This window comes from Leucoraja erinacea, chromosome 13 (genome assembly GCF_028641065.1).
Source record: "Leucoraja erinacea ecotype New England chromosome 13, Leri_hhj_1, whole genome shotgun sequence".
Classification (NCBI taxonomy): Eukaryota; Metazoa; Chordata; class Chondrichthyes; order Rajiformes; family Rajidae; genus Leucoraja; species Leucoraja erinaceus.
In genome coordinates this window covers 49,501,965-49,522,497 of record NC_073389.1, presented here as the reverse complement: position 1 = coordinate 49,522,497, position 20,533 = coordinate 49,501,965, and the positions used below count along the sequence as shown (strand labels likewise).

Below are 20,533 nucleotides of genomic sequence, written 5' to 3'. Positions count from 1 at the left end.
CTTTTATTCTGAGGCTATGGCATCTGGTCCTCGACTCTCCCACTAGTGGAAACATCCTCTCCACACCCACTCTATCCAGGCCTTTCACAATTCGGTAAGTTTCAATGAAGTCCTCCTCCCCCTCATCCTTCTAAACTCCAGCAAGTACAGGGCCCAGCGCCTTCAAACACTCATCATATGTTAACCCAATCATCCCCGAGAACATTCTCAGCGCCTGCAAAGATAAATAAATATAACACGCTGAAATGGAAAACCTAACCTTTAATAACCTTTTCAAGTAGAATGCTTTGTCGATATACATTTTAAAATATTTTACGCTCAAGCAAGGTGAGGTCACTTTCTTTTGGAGCGTAGTTTTGCTTCGTAGTCGGGTGGGATCAATCCTGGGCAGCTGTCTTCAGTCGTTGGGAATTTGTGCTTGAGGATTGTAGGTCTGACCACATCAACGTCACGGTCTAAATGGTCCAACATGGTGGGGATAATGGCCGGAGGCGCTTCAAAGTCCACCGAGAAGTACCTGAAGTAAATAAAACACGGCAAAGTTACTCACTCTAAACAACTCTCTCTTTTACATGACGGAAGCCTTGCAAGTTTTATTAGACTACTTGATCTGAGACAGGCGTAGCGGCACAGTTTGCTGCCTTACATAGAAACATAGAAACATGGAAATTAGGTGCAGGAGTAGGCCATTCGGCCCTTCGAGCCTGCACCGCCATTCAATATGATCATGGCTGATCATCCAACTCAATATCCCGTACCTGCCTTCTCTCCATACCCCCTGATCCCCTTAGCCACAAGGGCCACATCTAACTCCCTCTTAAATATAGCCAATGAACTGGCCTCAACTACCCTCTGTGGCAGAGAATTCCAGAGATTCACCACTCTCTGTGTGAAAAAAGTTCTTCTCATCTCGGTTTTTAAGGATTTCCCCTTTATCCATAAGCTGTGACCCCCCTTGTCCTGGACTTCCCCAACATCGGGAACAATCTTCCTGCATCTAGCCTGTCCAACCCCTTAAGAATTTTGTAAGTTTCTATAAGATCCCCTCTCAATCTTCTAAATTCTAGAGAGTATAAACCAAGTCTATCCAGTCTTTCGTCATAAGACAGTCCTGACATCCCAGGAATCAGTCTGGTGAACCGTCTCTGCACTCCCTCTATGGCAATAATGTCCTTCCTCAGATTTGGAGACACAGCGCCACAGACCCAGGTTCGATCCCGACCACGGGTGCTGTCGGTACGGAGTTTGTACCTTCTCCCTGTGACTGCGTGGGTTTTCTCCGGGTGCTCCGGTTTCCTCACAAACTCTGAGTTTGTAGGTTAATTGGCTTCTGTAAATTATAAATTGGCGCCACTGTGAGTAGGATAGTGTTAGTGTACGGGGTTATCGCTGGTCGGCGTAGACTCGGTGGGCCCAAAGGCCTGTTTTCGCACACTGTATCTCTAAAGACAAATCCAAGTGGAGACTGGATCAACAGTATTGAGGGCCAAAGCTGGACACAAAAGGCTGGAGTAACTCAGGCAAAGGCAGCATCTCTGGAGAGAAGGAAGGGATGACGTTCCGGGTCGAGACACTTCTTCGGACCCTTGAGGGCCACCTCTAGATTGGACTTGCCTCCCTCCAATTTACACCCACAACCTCAAGGACTCATCTGTGGAGTTGCCGACTCCCAGGATATCCAATGGGCATCCATTGAAACTAAGAAAAGGAACCATCTTACCCCCCCCACCCCCCCCACCACAAGCCAGCGAGGCCAAATAAACTGGAGGTGAAACAAATCAGGGCCGGCAACAGATGACCTCAGGAAGGGTGGAGCCCACAATGGTCCATTGTTGGCTGGGGATGGCGTGATAACAAGAGGGGTACAAGGATACAAACAGTGGTACTGGTTGGACGGCAAGACTGAAGAAGGATGCCAACACAAAACGTCACCTGCCCGTGTTCTCCTGCGATGCTGCCCCACCCGCTGAGTTACTCCAGCACTTTGTGCCGAGCCCATGAAATTGTAATCTGCTGGCTCATATGCAGCACGCTGAACTTGCCAAATAGACTTTGAGAGTTTCACTGTGATCCCACGAAAAACTGGTACCTTCAGCTGGTTATTCATTTTTATTTGTGCAGACTATTTAAACAAACAGCACGTCAGCCATGGAAAGGTCAAAAGGCTCGGGTTTTTACACCAACCCGAGTGTGAGTCAAGTGATTGAAGGTGGAAACTCACAAGAGAAGCAAAGCAAATGCTTCCCAATTATCTGGCTGCTTATTATTGAGGACTTTGAGGAATTAAGCACATATCTCACTGGTTACTTGCAATTTATAACGTTGCAATTGTTCTGTGTTAAAGGAACCACTTAGAAGGACACAGGCAGCTTCATGAAGTAGTTTAGTTTAGTTTAGTGATACCGCGTGGAAACAGGCCCTTCGGCCCACTGAGTCCATGCCGACCAACGATCACTCCTTACACTAATACATAGTATACTAGTTGATTAGTGCAGGTGCCATGAGTTATGGGGAGAAAGCAGGAGAATGTGGCTGAGAGGGAAAGATAAATCAGCTATGATTGAATGGCAGAGTAGACTTGATGGGCCGAATGGCCTAATTCTGTTCCTAGAACCTATGAGCATGAACTAGTTCTATTCTACTCATGAGGGGCAATTTTACGAGGCCAATTGCCCGACAAACCTGCGCATCTTTGGAATGTGGGAGGAAATCCGTACGAAGATCACAGAGAGAACGTGCAAACTCCACACAGACAGCACCCGTAGTCAGGATCGAACCTGGGTCTCTGGCACTGTGAGGTAACAGCTCTACCGCTGCGCCACCGTGTAATTTTGAACGTATGCAGTACCAAGATTAAACAGAAAAACTACCCCAATAGTTCAATATTATTGAAGGAAAAGGCGGCATCCAGAAAAACATATTTACTATTTAGTAGTGGACGTCTGTTTACAAATCTGCAGTAAATATTGGCACCAGTCACTCACTATGTTCCTAGAAACGTAATCTCCACGGTAAACTGTACATTTGCCTAATGACTGCAATTGTACAGGCTTGGCAACGGTACAAATTGGAAATGGATTTTTCCACACCATTGAGTAGCAACAAAAAAGGAATGAAAGACTCTTAAAGAAATGCAGCTGAATAATTGACACTTACTACTCCTTCTCTCAGTTATACCCTCAAACTACATACCACAAACATTGTAAAACGGTGGCTCAGTGGTAGAGTTGTCAGAGACACGGTGCGATCCTTACCACAGGTACCGTCTGCACGGAGTTTGTACCTTCTCCCAGCGACCATTTGGGTTTTCACCCACATGCCAAAGACGTGCAGGTTTTTTGGTTGAAGTTACGACACAAAAAGTTTTGTCAGACAGCATCTCTGGAGGAAAAGGAATTGATGCTGTCTGACCCCGCTGAGTTACTGCAGCATTTTGAGCTTATCGCCCGTTTTAAACCAGCATCTGTAAGTTCCTTCCTACTGGTATTTAGGTTAATTGGCTGTGGTAACTTTGTAAATTGTGCCTAGTAGGATAGTACTGGTATATGGGGATCACTGGCTGGCACGGACTCGGTGGGCTGAAGGGCCTGTTCCCGCACTGTATCTCTTAACTAAACTAAACTAATGTTAAAGGTGCTGCCAGCTCCCCAATCCAACATACACACAAACATGAGTAACACTACAGTGAAACACAAACACAGAAATAGACGTGGGAAGCACAACTTTAGCCTGCCTTGCTTCAAAAACACCATGGCAATCTTTTTCTTCATGCACTTTCCCAGCTGATGCTCACACCCCTCTCGACCCAAAACATCAACTATTCCTTTTCTCCAGAGAGGCTGCCTGGCCCGCTGAGTTACTCCAGCGTTTTGTGTCTATCTTCGCCATCAAGAGGGAAGTATATACGGCAATGGAAATGGAGAAAGAGTACGTAGGACAACAAAGTGGTCTGGCAGAGGGCTAGCACAGGCACGATGGGTCGAATGTCCTTCTTTGTTCTCCAGTCCTTCTACGATTATATTCTAAAGGCAATTATGGAGATTATATTCAAATCACATTGGTGATCACATACAGGATCACATTGTCTATTTGAGTAAAATCTCCGTCATTGCTTTTAGAATATCATCATAGAATGATCGGATATTAGAAAGAAAAAAATGTAGTACTTCCTACCGATTACCAACAATTAATAGTTGTTAAACAAATTAATGCCCCTGAGTTTGAAATCTAACATTCTACATAATGATATTGGATATGTTGACAGAAAAATTGAACATTTTGAGGCAAAAAATAGATGTGTTACAGTGTTCATGTTCCATGGCACTGCAAGTTTAGTTAAAATAAATATTAGGGGTTGTCAACAGCTAACGGTAATAAAACAGCCCAGGAAATGGGTTTAGTTTAGTTTAGTTTAGAGATCCAGCACGGAAACAGGCCCTTCGGCTCACCGAGTCTCCACCCACCAGCGATCCCTGCACATTAAAACAAGCCTACATATACATGGAAAAATAGAAACATAGAAAATAAGTGCAGGAGTAGGCTATTTGGCCCTTCGAGCCTGCACCGCCATTCAATATGATCATGGCAGATCATTCAACTCAGTATCCTGTACCTGCCTTCTCTCCATACCCCCTGATCCCTTTAGCCACAAGGACCACATCTAACTCCCTCTTAAATATAGCCAATGAACTGGCCTCAACTACCTTCTGTGCAGAGAATTCCACAGATTCACCACTCTCTGTGTGAAAAATGTTTTCCTCATCTCGGTCCTAAAAGATTTCCCCCTTATCCTTAAACTGTGACCCCTTGTTCTGGACTTCCCCAACATCGGGAACAATCTTCCTGCATCAAGCCAGTCCAACCCCTTAAGAATTTTGTAAGTTTCTATAAGATCCCCCCTCAATCTTCTAAATTCTAGCGAGTACTAGCGAATACATGGGACAATTTTGCATTTATACAATTATACCAAGCCAATTAACCGACAAATCTGTACGTCTTTACAGTGTGGAAAGTAAACCAAAGATCTTGGTGGAAAAACCCACGCAGGTCACACGGGGAGAACGTACAAACGCAGTACAGACAAGCACCCGTAGGCAGGGTCGAACCCGGGTCTCAGGTGCTGTAAGGCAGTAATTCTACCGCTGCGCCACCGTGCCATGTGAGAGAGATTTTCAAAATAACAGGATACACAAGGTTAACGATAATTCAGGAGAAAGACAAAGATGAAAGGTTACAGAGACATTGATCAACGATGAATTATCCCAAACGTATGGAATCCACGTAACCATTGTGTCGTGAGAATATAAAAATGCAGTAGGTGCTGTGAATCTTTGAAACACTTTGGGTTTTCTCAGAGTGTTTCCCAGTGTGCACTATTAAGGCCTTCATTAAACTGACTCGTTCGAGAGACTCACCACTGTTTTATTTTGTGTCTGAGCCTATCTGTGCCAAGTAAAGCCAGATTCAGGTTACGGGTATAAATCATATTGAAAGGTATAATGATGGACAAACAATGGTTAGCATGTAAAATCATTTTTAATCGTTTTAAGACCAAAAATATCAATGATTCATTGGGTTTAGATTTATTATTGTCATGTGTTCAGCAGTACAGTGAAAACTTTAGGGCATGGCATGGTGGTGTGGCGGTAGAGATGCTGCCTTCCTACGCCGGAGACCTGAGTTCAACCCTGACTATAAGTGCTGTCTTTGTGGAGTTTGTACGTTCTCCCTGTGGGCTTTCTCCGGGACCTCCAATTTCCTCCCACACTCCAAAGACATACAGATTTGTAGGTTAATTGGCTTGGTATTATTGTACAAAATTGCAAATTGTCCTTGCTGTGGGATCGTATTGGTGTACGGGGATCGCTGGTCACTGCAGACTTGGTGGACCGAAGACCCTGTTTCCGCGCTGTATTGCTAAACTAAATCCAAATCTTTATTTGCATGCCATGCTGTCAAATCAGACAACACTGTACGTGAATACAATCTAGCCAAATAAATGCAAAAGGTGGAGTGACGAGAAAAATGTAATAGAAATCTGAGGGTAAAAGGGCCTGTCCCACCAGCATGCGATTGCATGCGGCTAGCGCGACCAAACGTGGTGGCTTGAGGCGTACGGCCTTGTGGGGCGGTCCCATTTCCAACCGCGGAGCCGTCTGGAGATGGTCCCAACATCATGCTCACCAATCAGCTGGGCAGGAAGCGGGCCGACTGAATTTGGACGTCGCATGGCGTCGGGCGGTTACGTCATCACGCAACGGCACGTCGGGCGGTGACGTCATCGCACAACACCACGCGCTAGGCGTACGCCGTCAAGACACTGCGTACGGCGTCGAGATGGTGCGTACGACATCAAGGCAGCTGCGGACAAACAGGCCGTTGCCGCGCGGAATTTTTGGACAGTGTCGACTCCATACGGCTCCGCCGATCTAAGGGAGACCGGCCCCGCGAGGCCGTACGTCTCAAGCGACCACGTTAGGTCGCGCTCACCGCATGCAGTTAGTTGCATGCTGGTGGGACAGGCACTAAACTCTTTTACACAAAGGGTGGCGGGTATACGCAACGAGCTGCCAGATGAGGTAGTTGAGGCAGTGACTATACCAACGTTTAAGAAACAGTTTAGACAGGTACATGGATAGGACAGGAAGGAGGGATATGGACCAAACACAGGCAGGTCTGGTGTAGTTGGGACATGTTGGCCATTGTGGGCACCTTGGACCGAAGGGCTTGTTTCCACACTGTATTATTCTATGAATCACTATGACTATACCAAAATGCAGAAAATACAGTCACTACAGTTGTGTCAGCTGCAAACATGTAGATGGAGTTAGAGCAGAATTTGTTTGTACATTTCTGAGTGTATAAGAAGTCTAGGAATGGACTGAGAATGCATTCTTGTGGAGCACTGGTGCTGAGAACTATTGTGGAGTAAGTGATCACAGTCATTGCTTTTACCACATGCTACTCAATCATCAGTAACGATCTGCTGATCAAAGATTGAGTTATTTCCAGTTAAGACTACTTACAAAACACCCAACCCAAGATATCATGTGGCCTTTGCTATGAAAACAGTAAGTCAATGCACATAAAAGAAGACATCTTTCCCGGCGTTATATTTAGAGGTCAGCTGAGGGATGTTGTGATTTTGACAGTTTTACAAGTTCAATGTTAGCATTATGATGCCACACAACTGAACCAGGTTATAATTGGGTCAGACACCAATTATATAAGCACCTTAGATATCTAATTCTTGCAAAGCACCAACAAATATTAGGACCAACCAAGTACCAGTAATGAGTGGGTTTGCATATGATGAGCGTTTGACGGCACTGGGCCTGTACTCATTGGAGTTTAGAAGGATGAGGGGGACCTCATTGAAACTTACCGACTAGTGAAAGGCCTGGATAGAGTGGATGCCGAGAGGATGTTTCCGCTAATGGGAGAGTCTAGTAACAGAGGTCATAGCCTCAGAATTAAAGGGCGTTCTTTTAGGAAGGAATTTCATTAGTGAGAGGGTGGTGGATCTGTGGAATTCTTTGCCACAGAAGGCTGTGGAGGCAAAGTCAATGGATATTTTTAAGGCAGAGATAGATAGATTCTTGATTAGTATGGGTGTCAAGGGGTTATGAGGAGAAGGCAGGAGAATGGGGTTAGAAAGGATAGATCAGCCATGATTGAATGCCGGATTAGACTTGATCACTTACGACCTTATGATATCTGCTTATGGATATTTGTTGGAACATTACAATGTATGCTCATGGACTTTTAATTCATGGTTCCACAAACTATAAGAAACAGGAAAAGCACAAGCACCAAACAACTAGCTCAATATTTTAAAGGAATAAAAGTGGAAATGCTCACAATATATTTCATCATTCAGTATTTTTCAGAGTTACAGCGTGGGAACAGGCCCTTCGGTCCACTGAGTCTACGCCGACCAGCAATCACCATGTACTCCAGCACTATCCTAACACACTAGGGTCAATTTACAATTTTACAGAAGCCAATTAACCTACAAACCTGTACGCCTTTCGAGTGCGGGAGGAAACCGGAGCACCCGGAGAAAACCCACGTGGTCACGGAGAGAATGTACAAACCTCAGTACAGACTGCACTCGTAGTCAGGATCAAACCCGGATCTCCAGCGCTGTAAGGCAACTACTGTACCGCTACGCCCGTATCTTTAGAAGTTGATTTGCGTGGGAAATTTTATGTCAGAATTAAACAAATAAGTGTCCCTTTATGCCTGTGGTTTTTGTTTTCAAACAGGAACGACAGACTTGTATTTTTCCCAGTCACTGAACTGATCTCAGGGTGTCAATCTTCTCTTAGTCAGATGTGAGATCTCTTGCAATGACACAAGTAACAGTGAATATCTGCTCTCTGTAACTGGCTGCTCGATAACAGTCAAACTCAAACCGGAACAGGATCCAGATGCACTCTGCTCGACATACCACAGCCTTACTTTGTTCAAATACTGCACTGGAATTGATCATGTTGTTAACAACTATTTCCCCTCCCCCCACAAATGGATAATCAAGGCATCCATTCCTTCAAGTGTAGGTTTGTGGAGTCATAGAGTGATACAGTAATCAGTCTGAAGAAGGGGTTCGGCTCGAAACGTTGCCTATTTCCTTCGCTCCATAGATGCTGCCGCACCCGCTGAGTTTCTCCAGCACTTTTGTCTACCTTCGATTTTCCAGCAACTGCAGTTCCTTCTTAAACATTCACTATGAACAGTCGATTCCCCCACTCTGAGCAAGAAATCCTATGCGTCTATCCAATCTATTCCTCTCATGAGGAATATCTCATCCTTCTCAACAATCACATCTGCGTTTATATGTTGTAACTTCAATCCGCCTTTAACATTTTGCCCATCACATGGTTAAATTCTTCCCACATTTGAACAAATGGCTGTATTGTTTCAACCATGGACTACTGATTGCACACTAAAACCATAAAGAATGCCTGCAGTACGTCCAAATCAAGATTTTTAAATGAGCCATGAAATGGCTCCGTGCATTTGCAATCCACAATTGGGCTGTCGATGCTTTTACATGCATGTTGACCACATTACTTTCCAGTCACTTTCAGTAGCAGTGTTGATTCCATAGAATCATAGATTCACCCGACGTGGAAGCAGGTCCTTCAGCCCAACTTGCCCACGCCGACTGACACGTCCCATCTACACTAGTCCCACTTGCCTGCGTTTGGCCCATATCCATCTAAACCTATCCTATCCGTGTACCTGCCTAAATGTTTCTTGAACATTATCTTGAATATTATCTGTTTCAACTTTCTCCTATGGCAGCTCGTTCCATATACTACCTACCTACGTGTAAAAAAGTTACCCCTCGGGTTCCTATTAAAAGCAGTAGAGTTGCTGCCTTATGCCCCTGTCCCACTTAGGAAACCTGAACGGAAACCTCTGGAGACTTTGCGCCCCACCCAAGGTTTCCGTGCGGTTCTCGGAGGTTGCAGGTGGTTGCCGGAGGTTGCAGGTAGTGGAAGCAGGTAGGGAGACTGACAAAAACCTCTGGGAACCGCACGGAAACCTTGGGTGGGGCGCAAAGTCTCCAGAGGTTTCCGTTCAGGTTTCCTAAGTGGGACAGGGGCATTACAATGCCAGAGACCCGGGTTCGATCTTGACTACGGGTGCTGTCTGTACGAAGTTTGTTCGTTCTCCCTGTGACTGCGTGGGTTTTCCCCGGGTGCTCCAGTTTCCTCCCACACTCCACAGACGTACAGGTTTGTAGGTTAATTGGCTTCGGTAAAATTGTAGATTGTCCCTAGTTTGTAGGATTGTGCTAATGTACAGGGAGATCGCTGGTCGGTGCGGACTCGGTGGGCTGAAGGGCCTGTTTCCACGCTGCATCTCTAAAGTCTAAAGTAAAGTCTAAATCTTTTCTCCCTGACTTAAACCTATGTCCTCTGGTTCTCAATTCCCCTACTCTGGATAAAAGAAGGTGCATTCCAGTTGAAGGTCACATTCAAATTAGAACTCAAAGCAGTAAACTGAATAATAATGTTGTTACAGAAACCGGTTTCAATTAAAACAAATGCAGTCAAGGGTATTTCACTAAAAGGCAAGGTTCCAGTGGTGAAATATTAAATAGAAACCTTCCTGCTTTAGATTCCCACTGTCATTAAGTCATAGAGTGACACAGTGTGGAAACAGGCCCTTCGGCCCAACTTGACCACACCTGCCAACATGTCCCAGCTACACTAGTCTCACCTGCCTGCGTTTGGTCCATATCCCTCCAAACCTGTCCTATCCATGTAGTTGTCTAACTGTTTCTTAAAAGTTGGGATAGTCCCAGCCTCAAGTATCTCCTCCGGCAGCTCGTTCCGTACACCCACCGCCCCGACCGCGGGAGAAAAGGAGGAAGAAAGTCAAAGTTATTCGCCTTCCGTCACAGTGAGGAGTGCGAGGTCACCGAAAGCAAGATGGATGCTGCCCGCGCTGATGGGGACTCGGAGGGATTGCCGTGAGTGCGGTGGTCTCGGTGTTTGCGGGGACAGACAGGGATTGCAGAGAGAGCGACAAGCGGTCAGTGCAACGGTGGTCACATCACCGTGAAGGAGCGTGTATGTGGCCCGGACATTGTACTGATGGCCATGGGTCTCCGCTTTTGCCCAGGGACCCACACGCCGCTGTGGGGGCTGTTTATGTTGGATTCTTATGTAATTTTGTATCTTGTTGCCTTTTTTTGGTATGACTGTACGTTAAAATCAAATTTCACTATACCTCAGGTATAAAGGACTATTGAACTATTGAACAAGTTACCCCTCAGATTCCTATTAAATCGTTTCCCCTTCACCTTAAACCAATGTCATCTGGTCCTCGAATCACCTACTTTGGGCAAGGGACCCTGTGCATCTACCCGATCTATTCCTCTCATGATTTTATACACCCTGTCTTTTAGTTAAACCAGTGGAACATCACCCTGGCAGCGATGGCTGTAACTCGTGAGTGAAAACAAAGACATAGTCGTAAAGCCAAAGGTGATTCTAAATACACGACGTTTACTATACATCAGGTTCAGGAATCATTCCAAAGCAGAGAATTTGTTGAAGTCTACACCACTGTTCAAACCAAACCATTTGCTTATAATTGCCTCCGGAAATTGGAGGAACAGCACCTCACATTCCGCTTGGGGAGTCTGCATCCTGCGGGCATGAACATTGAGTTCTCCCAATTTTGTTAGCCCTTGCTGTCTCCTCCCCTTCCTCAGCCCTCGGGCTCCTCCTCCTCCTCCTTTTTCCTTCCTTCTCCCCGCCACCCCCTATCAGTCTGAAGAAGGGTTTCGGCCCGAAACGTTGCCTATTTCCATCGCTCCATAGATGCTGCTGCACCCGCTGAGTTTCTCCAGCATTTTGTGTACCTGCCTATAATTGAAGTTCACAGCTGTAAACCACTGGGATAACAACTCCATGGAGTGGTAAAGTTGCAAGGTACCTGTTGGAGTCCAAGGTTAAGGCATTAGCACTTGAGGAAACCGCTAGGCCCCACCTGCTCAGAATCCCCAGCAAAGAGTCTCCAACAAACACTGCAGACGTTCAGTATTTCTTTCAATAAATAGCAAGCGATTGTTTAAGGGAGTTTACTGCACAAAAAGAGACATTGAACGGAAAAACGGAATTGAGGGACATTAAGAATAAAGATCTAGTACCAGCCTTGGGATGATTCTGTGCAATAAATGACATGCTGAGGGTTCGTTTATACATGTAAAAGACAGCCCATATATTGGGCAACGCTTTCCCAATGATTAGTATAAGTCTCCTTTAAGTTTATTCCAGTGCAAATGGGCGATTGATAGTCGGCTTGGACTTGGTGGGCCGAAGGGCCTATTTCCATGCTGTATCCCTCTAAACTCTAAAAGAAATGTAACACCACAAAAAGCTGATGAAGATCTTTCCTGGTCCGAGAACACTAATGCAATCATCAAGAAAGCTCATCAGCGCCTCTACTTCTTGAGAAGATTACGGAGAGTCGGTTTGTCAAGGAAGACTCTCTCTAACTTCTACAGGTGCACAGTAGAGAGCATGCTGACCGGTTGCATCGTATCTTGGTTCGTTAATTTGAGTGCCCTTGAGAGGAAAAGACTACAAAAAGTAGTAAACACTGCCCAGTCCATCATCGGCTCTGACCTTCCTTCCATTGAGGGGATTTATCGCAGTCGCTGCCTCAAAAAGGCTGGCAGTATCATCAAAGACACACACCATCCTGGCCACACACTCATCTCCCTGCTACCTTTAGGTAGAAGGTACAGGAGCCTGAAGACTGCAACAACCAGGTTCAGGAATAGCTACTTCCCCACAGCCATCAGGCTATTAAACCTGGCTCGGACAAAACTCTGATTATTAATAACCATTTTCTGTTATTTGCACTATCAGTTTATTTATTCATGTGTGTATATATTTATATCATGGTATATGGACACACTTATCTGTTTTGTAGTAAATGCCTACTATGTTCTGTGTGCTGAAGCAAAGCAAGAATTTCATTGTCCTATACAGGGACACATGACAATAAACTCACTTGCACTTGAACTTGAACTAAAATGGTAGTTATATAACATTGGCTCATTCATCAACAAAATTAACTTAGCGCCTGCAAACCATGTTAAGAAAGATTTGAACTGCACCAGATAAATCAATGTGAGTAGTGGTGTAGAATGTTGTTATGCCAGCTTTGAAGGCTGAGGCATTTTGTTAAGAGTAAGATTAATGATTAAAACAGATGTCAACATATGGGGCCTTCTTAGAATAAATGTTGAATTTAATCAAAATAGGATTATTGTCAAAACAAGTTAAGCAGAATTCATTCCAAACATGAAATCCAATAGGGCTGATCAAATTGCCTGCATGTGGTTGAGATCCAGAATAGTTATTTTCCAACACTCAAACGATACTTCTTCAAGTTAAAACATAGATGCTGAACATACAGGTTGGTGGAAATATATATGCTCGATGACAGGCGTTTTAGTGTACAAAATCATTAGAGGAATAGATTGGGTAGATGCACAGAGTCTCTTTCCCAGAGTAGGGGAATCGAGGACCAGAGGACATAGGTTTTAAGGTGAAGGGGAAAAGATTGAATAGGAATCTGAGGGATAACATTTTCACACAAAGGGTGGTGAGTGTATGGAACGAGCTGCCAGAGGAGATGGTTGAGGCAGGGACTATCCCAACATTTAAGAAACAGACAGGCTTGGAGGGATATGGGGCAAACGCAGGTGGGACTAGTGTAGCTGGAACATGTCGGCCTGTATGGCTAGTTGGGCTGAAGGGCCTGTTCCCACACCGTATCACTCTATGACTCTATGACCATATAATCTACTTTTAGCAGCTCGGGATAGCAAGATAGCAAAATTAAAATAATATCCCAGCTGTAGTCATACAATACAGAAGCCCATTGTGTCCATGCCAACTAATAAGTGCCTCACTGCACTAATGCTAAACTCATCCTATTTTGGTATCGGTCTTGATATTGGTATAACGTCGTCACATGTACCAAGACACAGAGCAAAATTCTGCTTTGCAAGTTGTCTGGGAAAATCATAGAAGTGTCTCGACCCGAAACGTCACCCATTCCTTCTCTCCAGGGATGCTCCCAGTCCCGCTGAGTTACTCCAGCATTTTGTGTCTATCTTCGGTTTAAACCAGCATCTGCAGTTCCTTCCCACACCATACATGAGTAACATCAGGTGGTGCAGCAGAGAAGCAGAATGAAAAATATAGTTTGTGTAGGAAGGGACTGTAGCTGCTGGTTTACACCGAAGATAGACACAAAATGCAGGAGTAACTCAGCGGGTCAATAGACAATAGACGATAGGTGCAGGAGTTGTCCATTCAGCCCTTCGAGCCAGCACCGCAATTAACTCTGTTCATGGCTGATCATCCACAATCAGTACCCCGTTCCTGCCTTCTCCTCATATCCCTTCACTTCTCTATCTTTAAGAAACATAGAAACATAGAAATTAGGTGCAGGAGTAGGCCATTCGGCCCTTCGAGCCTGCACCGCCATTCAATATGATCATGGCTGATCATCCAACTCAGTATCCCCTACCTGCCTTCTCTCCATACCCCCTGATCCCCTTAGCCACAAGGGCCACATCTAACTGCCTCTTAAATATAGCCAATGAACTGGCCTCAACTACCCTCTGTGGCAGAGAGTTCCAGAGATTCACCACTCTCTGTGTGAAAAAAGTTCTTCTCATCTCGGTTTTAAAGGATTTCCCCCTTATCCTTAAGCTGTGACCCCTTGTCCTGGACTTCCCTAACATCGGGAACAATCTTCCTGCATCTAGCCTGTCCAACCCCTTAAGAATTTTGTAAGTTTCTATAAGATCCCCTCTCAATCTCCTAAATTTAGAGAGTATAGCCAAGTCTATCCAGTCTTTCTTCATAAGACAGTCCTGACATCCCAGGAATCAGTCTGGTGAACCATCTCTGTACTCCCTCTATGGCAATAATGTCCTTCCTCAGATTTGGAGACCAAAACTGTACGCAATACTCCAGGTGTGGTCTCACCAAGACCCTGTACAACTGCAGTAGAACCTCCCTGCTCCTATACTCAAATCCTTTTGCAATGAAAGCTAACATACCATTCGCTTTCTTTACTGCCTGCTGCACCTGCATGCCTACCTTCAATGACTGGTGTACCATGACACCCAGGTCTTGCTGCATCTCTTAACAGATCTATCTAACTTTCTCTTGAAAGAGCCCCATCCCTGGAGAAAAGGAATAGGTGATGTTTCGGGTCGAACTCCTTCTTCAGACAAAATATAATTTTAGTATTAGAGATATGGCGTGGAAACAGGACATTCGGCCCACTGAGTCTGCTCCGACCAACAATCATCCTGTACATTAGTCCTACCCTACACTGTAGGCACCATTTACAGAAGCCAATTAACCTACAAATCTTCTCCTCTTTGGTGGGTGGAGATAAACCGGACAACCTGGAGAAAACCCACGGCGAAAACTCACAGGGAGAACATCCAAACTCCATACAGACAGCACTCATAGTCAGGATCGAACCTGGATCTCTGGCGCCGTCAGGCACCGTGCCGCCCTATGTTTCCTCCCACATTCCAAAGACGCGCAGGATGGCAGGTTAATTGGCTTATGCAAATTTCTCCCAGTGTGTAGGATGTGAAACCGGGATGACAATGAGCGGAAAAGAATGCGGAAAGTTGTGACCACTGCCCAGTCCATCATCGGCTCTGACCCCCCCCCCACCATCGAAGGGATCTATCGCAGTCGCTGCCTCAAAAAGACGCCAACATCATCAAGGACCCACACCATCCTGGCCACACACTCATCTCTCCGCTGCCATCAGGTAGAAGGTACAGGAGCCTGAAATCTGGTGCATCCAGGTTCAGGAATAGCTACTTCCCCACAGCCATCAACATAGACATGACATCAAACAAACTCTAAACTATAACAGCCTATTGCACTTTATCTGTTTATTTATGTGTATATATACGTTCCATGGTATATAGACACACTGAACTGTTCTGTATTTATGACTACAATCTCCTGTTGTGCTGCAGCAAGCAAGACTTTCATTGTCCTATCTGGGACACATGACAATAAACTCTCTTGACTTGACTCTTGAACTAGTGTGCGGGTGATCAGTGGTCGACGGGGCCTCGGTCGGTCGATGAGCCTGTTTCCACGCTGTGTCTTTTTGGAGATACAACACAAAAACAGGCCCTTCGGCCCACTGAGTCCGCACCAGCCAGCGATCGCCCCGTACACCAGCACTATCCGACACACTAGGGACAATTTACAATTTACAAAAGCCAAATCAACCTACACAACTGCACGTCTTTGGTGTGTGGGAGGGAATCAGAGCGCCCGGTGAAAATCCTTCTCTAAAATTAAACTAAACTAAGGTATTTCAAGGGAAAATGTTATGTTCCTATCATGTCCCGGATACACTTTATATTCAAGGGGTCAATTTCCCTCATTCCATTGCCAGGCAGCGTTAAGATACTATAACCTTAATGGACGCAAGTGATGGGGGAAGGGGGAAACAAAAATAAGGGGATTGACTATATGCTGAAGATAGGCACAAAACGCTGGAGTAACTCAGTGGGACAGGCAGCATCAATGGAGAGAAGGAATGGGTGACGTTTTTGGTCGAGATACTTCTACTATATGCTGTTTTATATTAAGACTATCTGTGGAATTTTTTGCCACAGAAGACTGGAGGCAAAGTTAGTGGATATTTTAAAGGCAGAGATAGATAGATTCTTGATTAGTGCGGGTGTCAGAGGTTAGGGGGAGAATGGGGTTAGGAGGGAGAGATAGATCAGCCATGATTGAATGGCGGAGTGGACGATGGGCCGAATGGTCTAATTCTAGTTCTATCACTTATCGTCTTATGAAGAAACAAACTTTGAAAGCAGAAATTTAACCGTCTGAATTGTACACATCTGGTATAAGATTTGATCCTTGAGCTGCCCATGAGATGTAGAGGAAATTAGAGTTGAGCCAGTGATCTCTTCCAGATGTTGATTTTGTTGTGAGGTTACAAGTCATGTGGATCACTGGGAAAACTGTTGGTGGACTCTTGAAACATTTTCCTCCACCAAAGGTCTTAAATAAATGCAAGTTGCTATTATTATTCATGCTAATCCCCCAAATGTATTGACAGATTCTTGGTTTCCCTTGCACGCCAGAATGGACATTTTGTTTTGGCTTGCTGCATAAACCCATCAACTGAAACTCCTGTATATCGGCGAGACCAAGCGCAGGCTCGGCGTTCGTTCCGCTGAACACCTCCGCTCAGTCCGCCTAAACCTACCCGATCTCCCGGTGGCTCAGCACTTTAACTCCCCCTCCCATTCCCAATCTGACCTTTCTGTCCTGGGCCCCCTCCATTGTCAGAGTGAGGCCCAGTACAAATTGGATCAAATTGGATCCTCATATTTCGCTTGGGCAGCTTACAGCCTAGCGGTATAAACATTGACTTCTCTAACTTCAAGTAGCCCTTGCTTTCCCTCTCTCTCTCCATCCCCTCCCCCTTCCCAGTTCTCTCACCAGTCTTACTGTCTCGAACTACATTTTATCTCTGTACTGCCCTCTCCCCTGACAACAGTCTGAAGAAGGGTCTCGATCCGAATTGTCACCCATTCCTTCTCTCCAAAGATGCTGCCTGTCCCGCTGTGTTACTCCAGCATTTTGTGTCTACCTTCAACTGAAATTTCAGTCTGGGCTCTCCAGATTTAGATAATTTTGAAAACCAATCTTTTACAAGAACGATCCCAGGAATGATTGGGTTAATATATGATGAGCGTTTGACGGCACTGGGGTTTAGAAGGATGAGGGGGTGGGGTCCTTATTGATACTTACCGAATAGTGAAAGTGAAATAGTTACCACTAGTGGAAGAGTCTAGGACCAGAGGCCATTGCCTCAGATGAAAAGTACGCAGCTTCAGAAAGAAGATGAAGAATTTCTTTAGTCAGATGGTGGTGAATCTGTGGAATTCATTGCCACAGACGACTTTGGAAGCCAAGTCAATTGATATTTTTAAGGCTTGATTAATGACTTGTAACCTCACAACAAAGTCAGAGGTTATGAGGAGAAGGCAGGAGAATGGGGTTGAGAGGTTGAGATAGTCAAGAAGGCACAGCAACGCCTCCACTTCCTTCGACGGATGAGGAGAGCTGACCTCCCCCCTTCTGCCCTCACGACTTTTTACAGGGGTGCCATTGAGAGCATTCTTACCAGCAGTCACTCAGTCTGGTATGGCAGTTGCTCTGCTGCTGACCAGAAGGCCCTACAGAGAGTGGTGAGGACAGCGGAGAAGATCACCAGATCACCCCAACCAGCAATCAGGACCTATACCCATCTCGCTGTCGCAAGAGAGCAAGCAATATCATCAAAGACATCACCCACCCAGCACACAAACTGTTCACCCTCCTACCTTCCGGTAAGCGTTACCGCAGCATGCAGAGCAAAACCACCAGATTCAAAAACAGCTTTTTCCCTCAGGCCATCAGACTACTCAACACACTTAAGAAAATTCCATGAACAGTACCCAAACAAAGACAACAAACTGTGAAAATAACTTTGGCTCAATGTCTCCAGTACGGAATTTGCACTTTTTCTATATTGCACCTTTCATTGTTGCACCCTGTTTAAAATACCTCAAAGTTTTTGCTACATTTTGGCATACTGTGAATATTTTAATATTTTAAATAATGTATGTCTATTGTCTATTTTTATTGGTATGTTGTCTGTCTGTGTTTTTAATATTACTTGCACATTTGGAGTATGGGGAAACGTAATTTTGATCCTCTGTGTAACTACTGTTGCATAATTGAATTGACAATAAAGTTTACTTTGACTTTGACTTTGAGAGGGAGAGGGAGAGATAGATCAGCCATGATTGAATGGCAAAATAGACTTGATGGGCTGAATGGCATGATTCTGCTCCTAGAACATGGACTTATTTAGGATTAAATAAGAGAGTTGTGGATAGGCCACCAGGTTATACTGGGAAGTTACGGAACAAGTATCAAGTTAGATTGATCGAGGAGATTAGTTTAAACTGGCGTCATGTTTGGTGTGTACATTGTGGGCCAAAGGGCCAGTGTTACAAGCAGTGGGGAGGAAAACTGCAGGGGCAGCAAGAGGCTGAACATCTGTGCACTCTGTCTTTGAAGAACAAACTTGCATTTAAACAAGCCCCTTTGACGTTCTCAAGGAATCCTAAAGAGCCGCACATCCAATTAACTGCTTTTGAAACGTGGAAACTGTCAAATGGGAAGCGCATGTGGAACTCAATTTGCACTTCTGCAAATGGGATAAGTGATGAGATAATCTGTTTCCGTGACGTTGGTTAGGGGAATTATTGACCAACTAGTTCATTAGTAACCTTGAATACAAAGTCAAGATGAATTCCCATTTTAAACATACCCTTTCTATTAACAGAATACCTCTTTTCGCCAAAGACCAGCCTGCTGCTGTGGTCATAGATTGAGGGTAGAACTCTTTGACTTTCTGACTCGAGTGATGAAAATTACAATTGAGCCAATCTGATACTATTTATTCCTTTTCTATTGACACAATCAGACTTTGCTGGCTTCACGTTGCATTAGACATTATTCCCTTATCATGTATCTATACACTGTAAATGGCTCGATTGTAATCATGTGTTGCCTTTCCGCTGACTGGTAAGCTGCACTTGGGTACACGTGAACTAACATGAACTGAACTGAACTATAACTGCAAGTAATAATTTAAGAGTTCCTTGAATGTAGACCCTCATCAATTATCTTCAAAATATTGAATGGAAAAATAGATACTGTACTTTAAGGTCAGAGGGGTAACGTTTAAAGGTGATATGTGGGGGAAGTTCATTTTTACACAGTGTGGAATGTGCTGCCGGGGTTAGCAGTGGAGGCGGATATGATGGCGATGTTTGAGAGGGTTTTACATAGGCACGGGTAATGTGTATAAAATCATGAGAGGAATACATTGGGTGGATGCACAGAGATTCTTGCCCAGAGTAGATGAATTAAGGAGCCAGAGTACATAGGTTTAAGGTGAAGGAAAAAAGATTTAATAGGAATCTGAGGGGTAACTTTTTCACACAAAAGACAGTGGGTGTATGGAACAAGCTGCCAGAGGAGGTAGTTGAGGCTGGGACTATCCTGGAACGATTAAGAAGCAGTTAGACAGGTACATGGATAGGACAGGATTGGAGGGATATGGACGCTAAACACAGGCAGGTGGGACTAGTGTGGCTGGGACATGTTGGCCGGTGTGGGCAAGTTAGGCCGAAGGGCCTGTTTCCACACCGTATCACTCTATGACTCTATGGCATGGATATGCAGGGAATGGAGGGATAGAGATGATGTGCTGGCAGAGGAGAATAGTTTATCTTGGCATAATTTTCAGCAAAGATATTTTGGGCCGATGAGCTTGTTTCTGTGTACTATGTTCTATATACGACCAAGCAATATCAGATTGGAACAACTATTCATTTTTGTTATCTATAAATCTTCCACTGACCAGCTTGTAAACTGACAAACTGACAAATCCCTTGTATGTGAACATACTTGGCCAATAAACGTATACATTATTATTATTATTAATTATTCATTCATTATTATTAATTATTCATTCATTATTATTAATTATTCATTATTAAATGAATAGGTCCGAATTCCTGATACAATTGAGCGTTTCCAGTCTTTGATTTATATGACAGATATCTTTAGGTATTCTATTGCCTCTATAAAGAATAATATATCAAGCTGTGAACGTGTTCAGCTAATCTTGTTCTGTAGCAGAAAGTACTTCCTTATTTTGAACTATCCACAAGAGAAAGTTCGGTATCAAGCAATTCTGTTGCACGGGTTAAAAATTAACAAGTATAAAAGTCTATAATCGTACACTGGGCTTGCTGCTTTCAACTTTGACATTGACTTTATCTGGGAGTCATATTGTGTTTATTTTCATAAACAATCCGACAACATCCAAAAATAGCTTTGTGTGGCTCCTTTGGAAGAAT

At 44.5% G+C, this 20,533-nt stretch overlaps 1 protein-coding gene across 1 annotated transcript in view; it reads right to left on the bottom strand.

Moving 5' to 3' along the window:
* Nucleotides 1–244: 244 nt before the first annotated feature.
* mrps6 (mitochondrial ribosomal protein S6) overlaps nt 245–20,533 on the bottom strand; it is a 65,055-nt gene continuing 44,766 nt past the window's right edge. Inside the window, exon 3 of the mRNA XM_055645217.1 lies at nt 245–517. Coding sequence (XP_055501192.1) covers nt 334–517 — 184 coding nt within the window. The 3' untranslated portion in view covers nt 245–333. The remainder of the gene's footprint in view (nt 518–20,533) is intronic.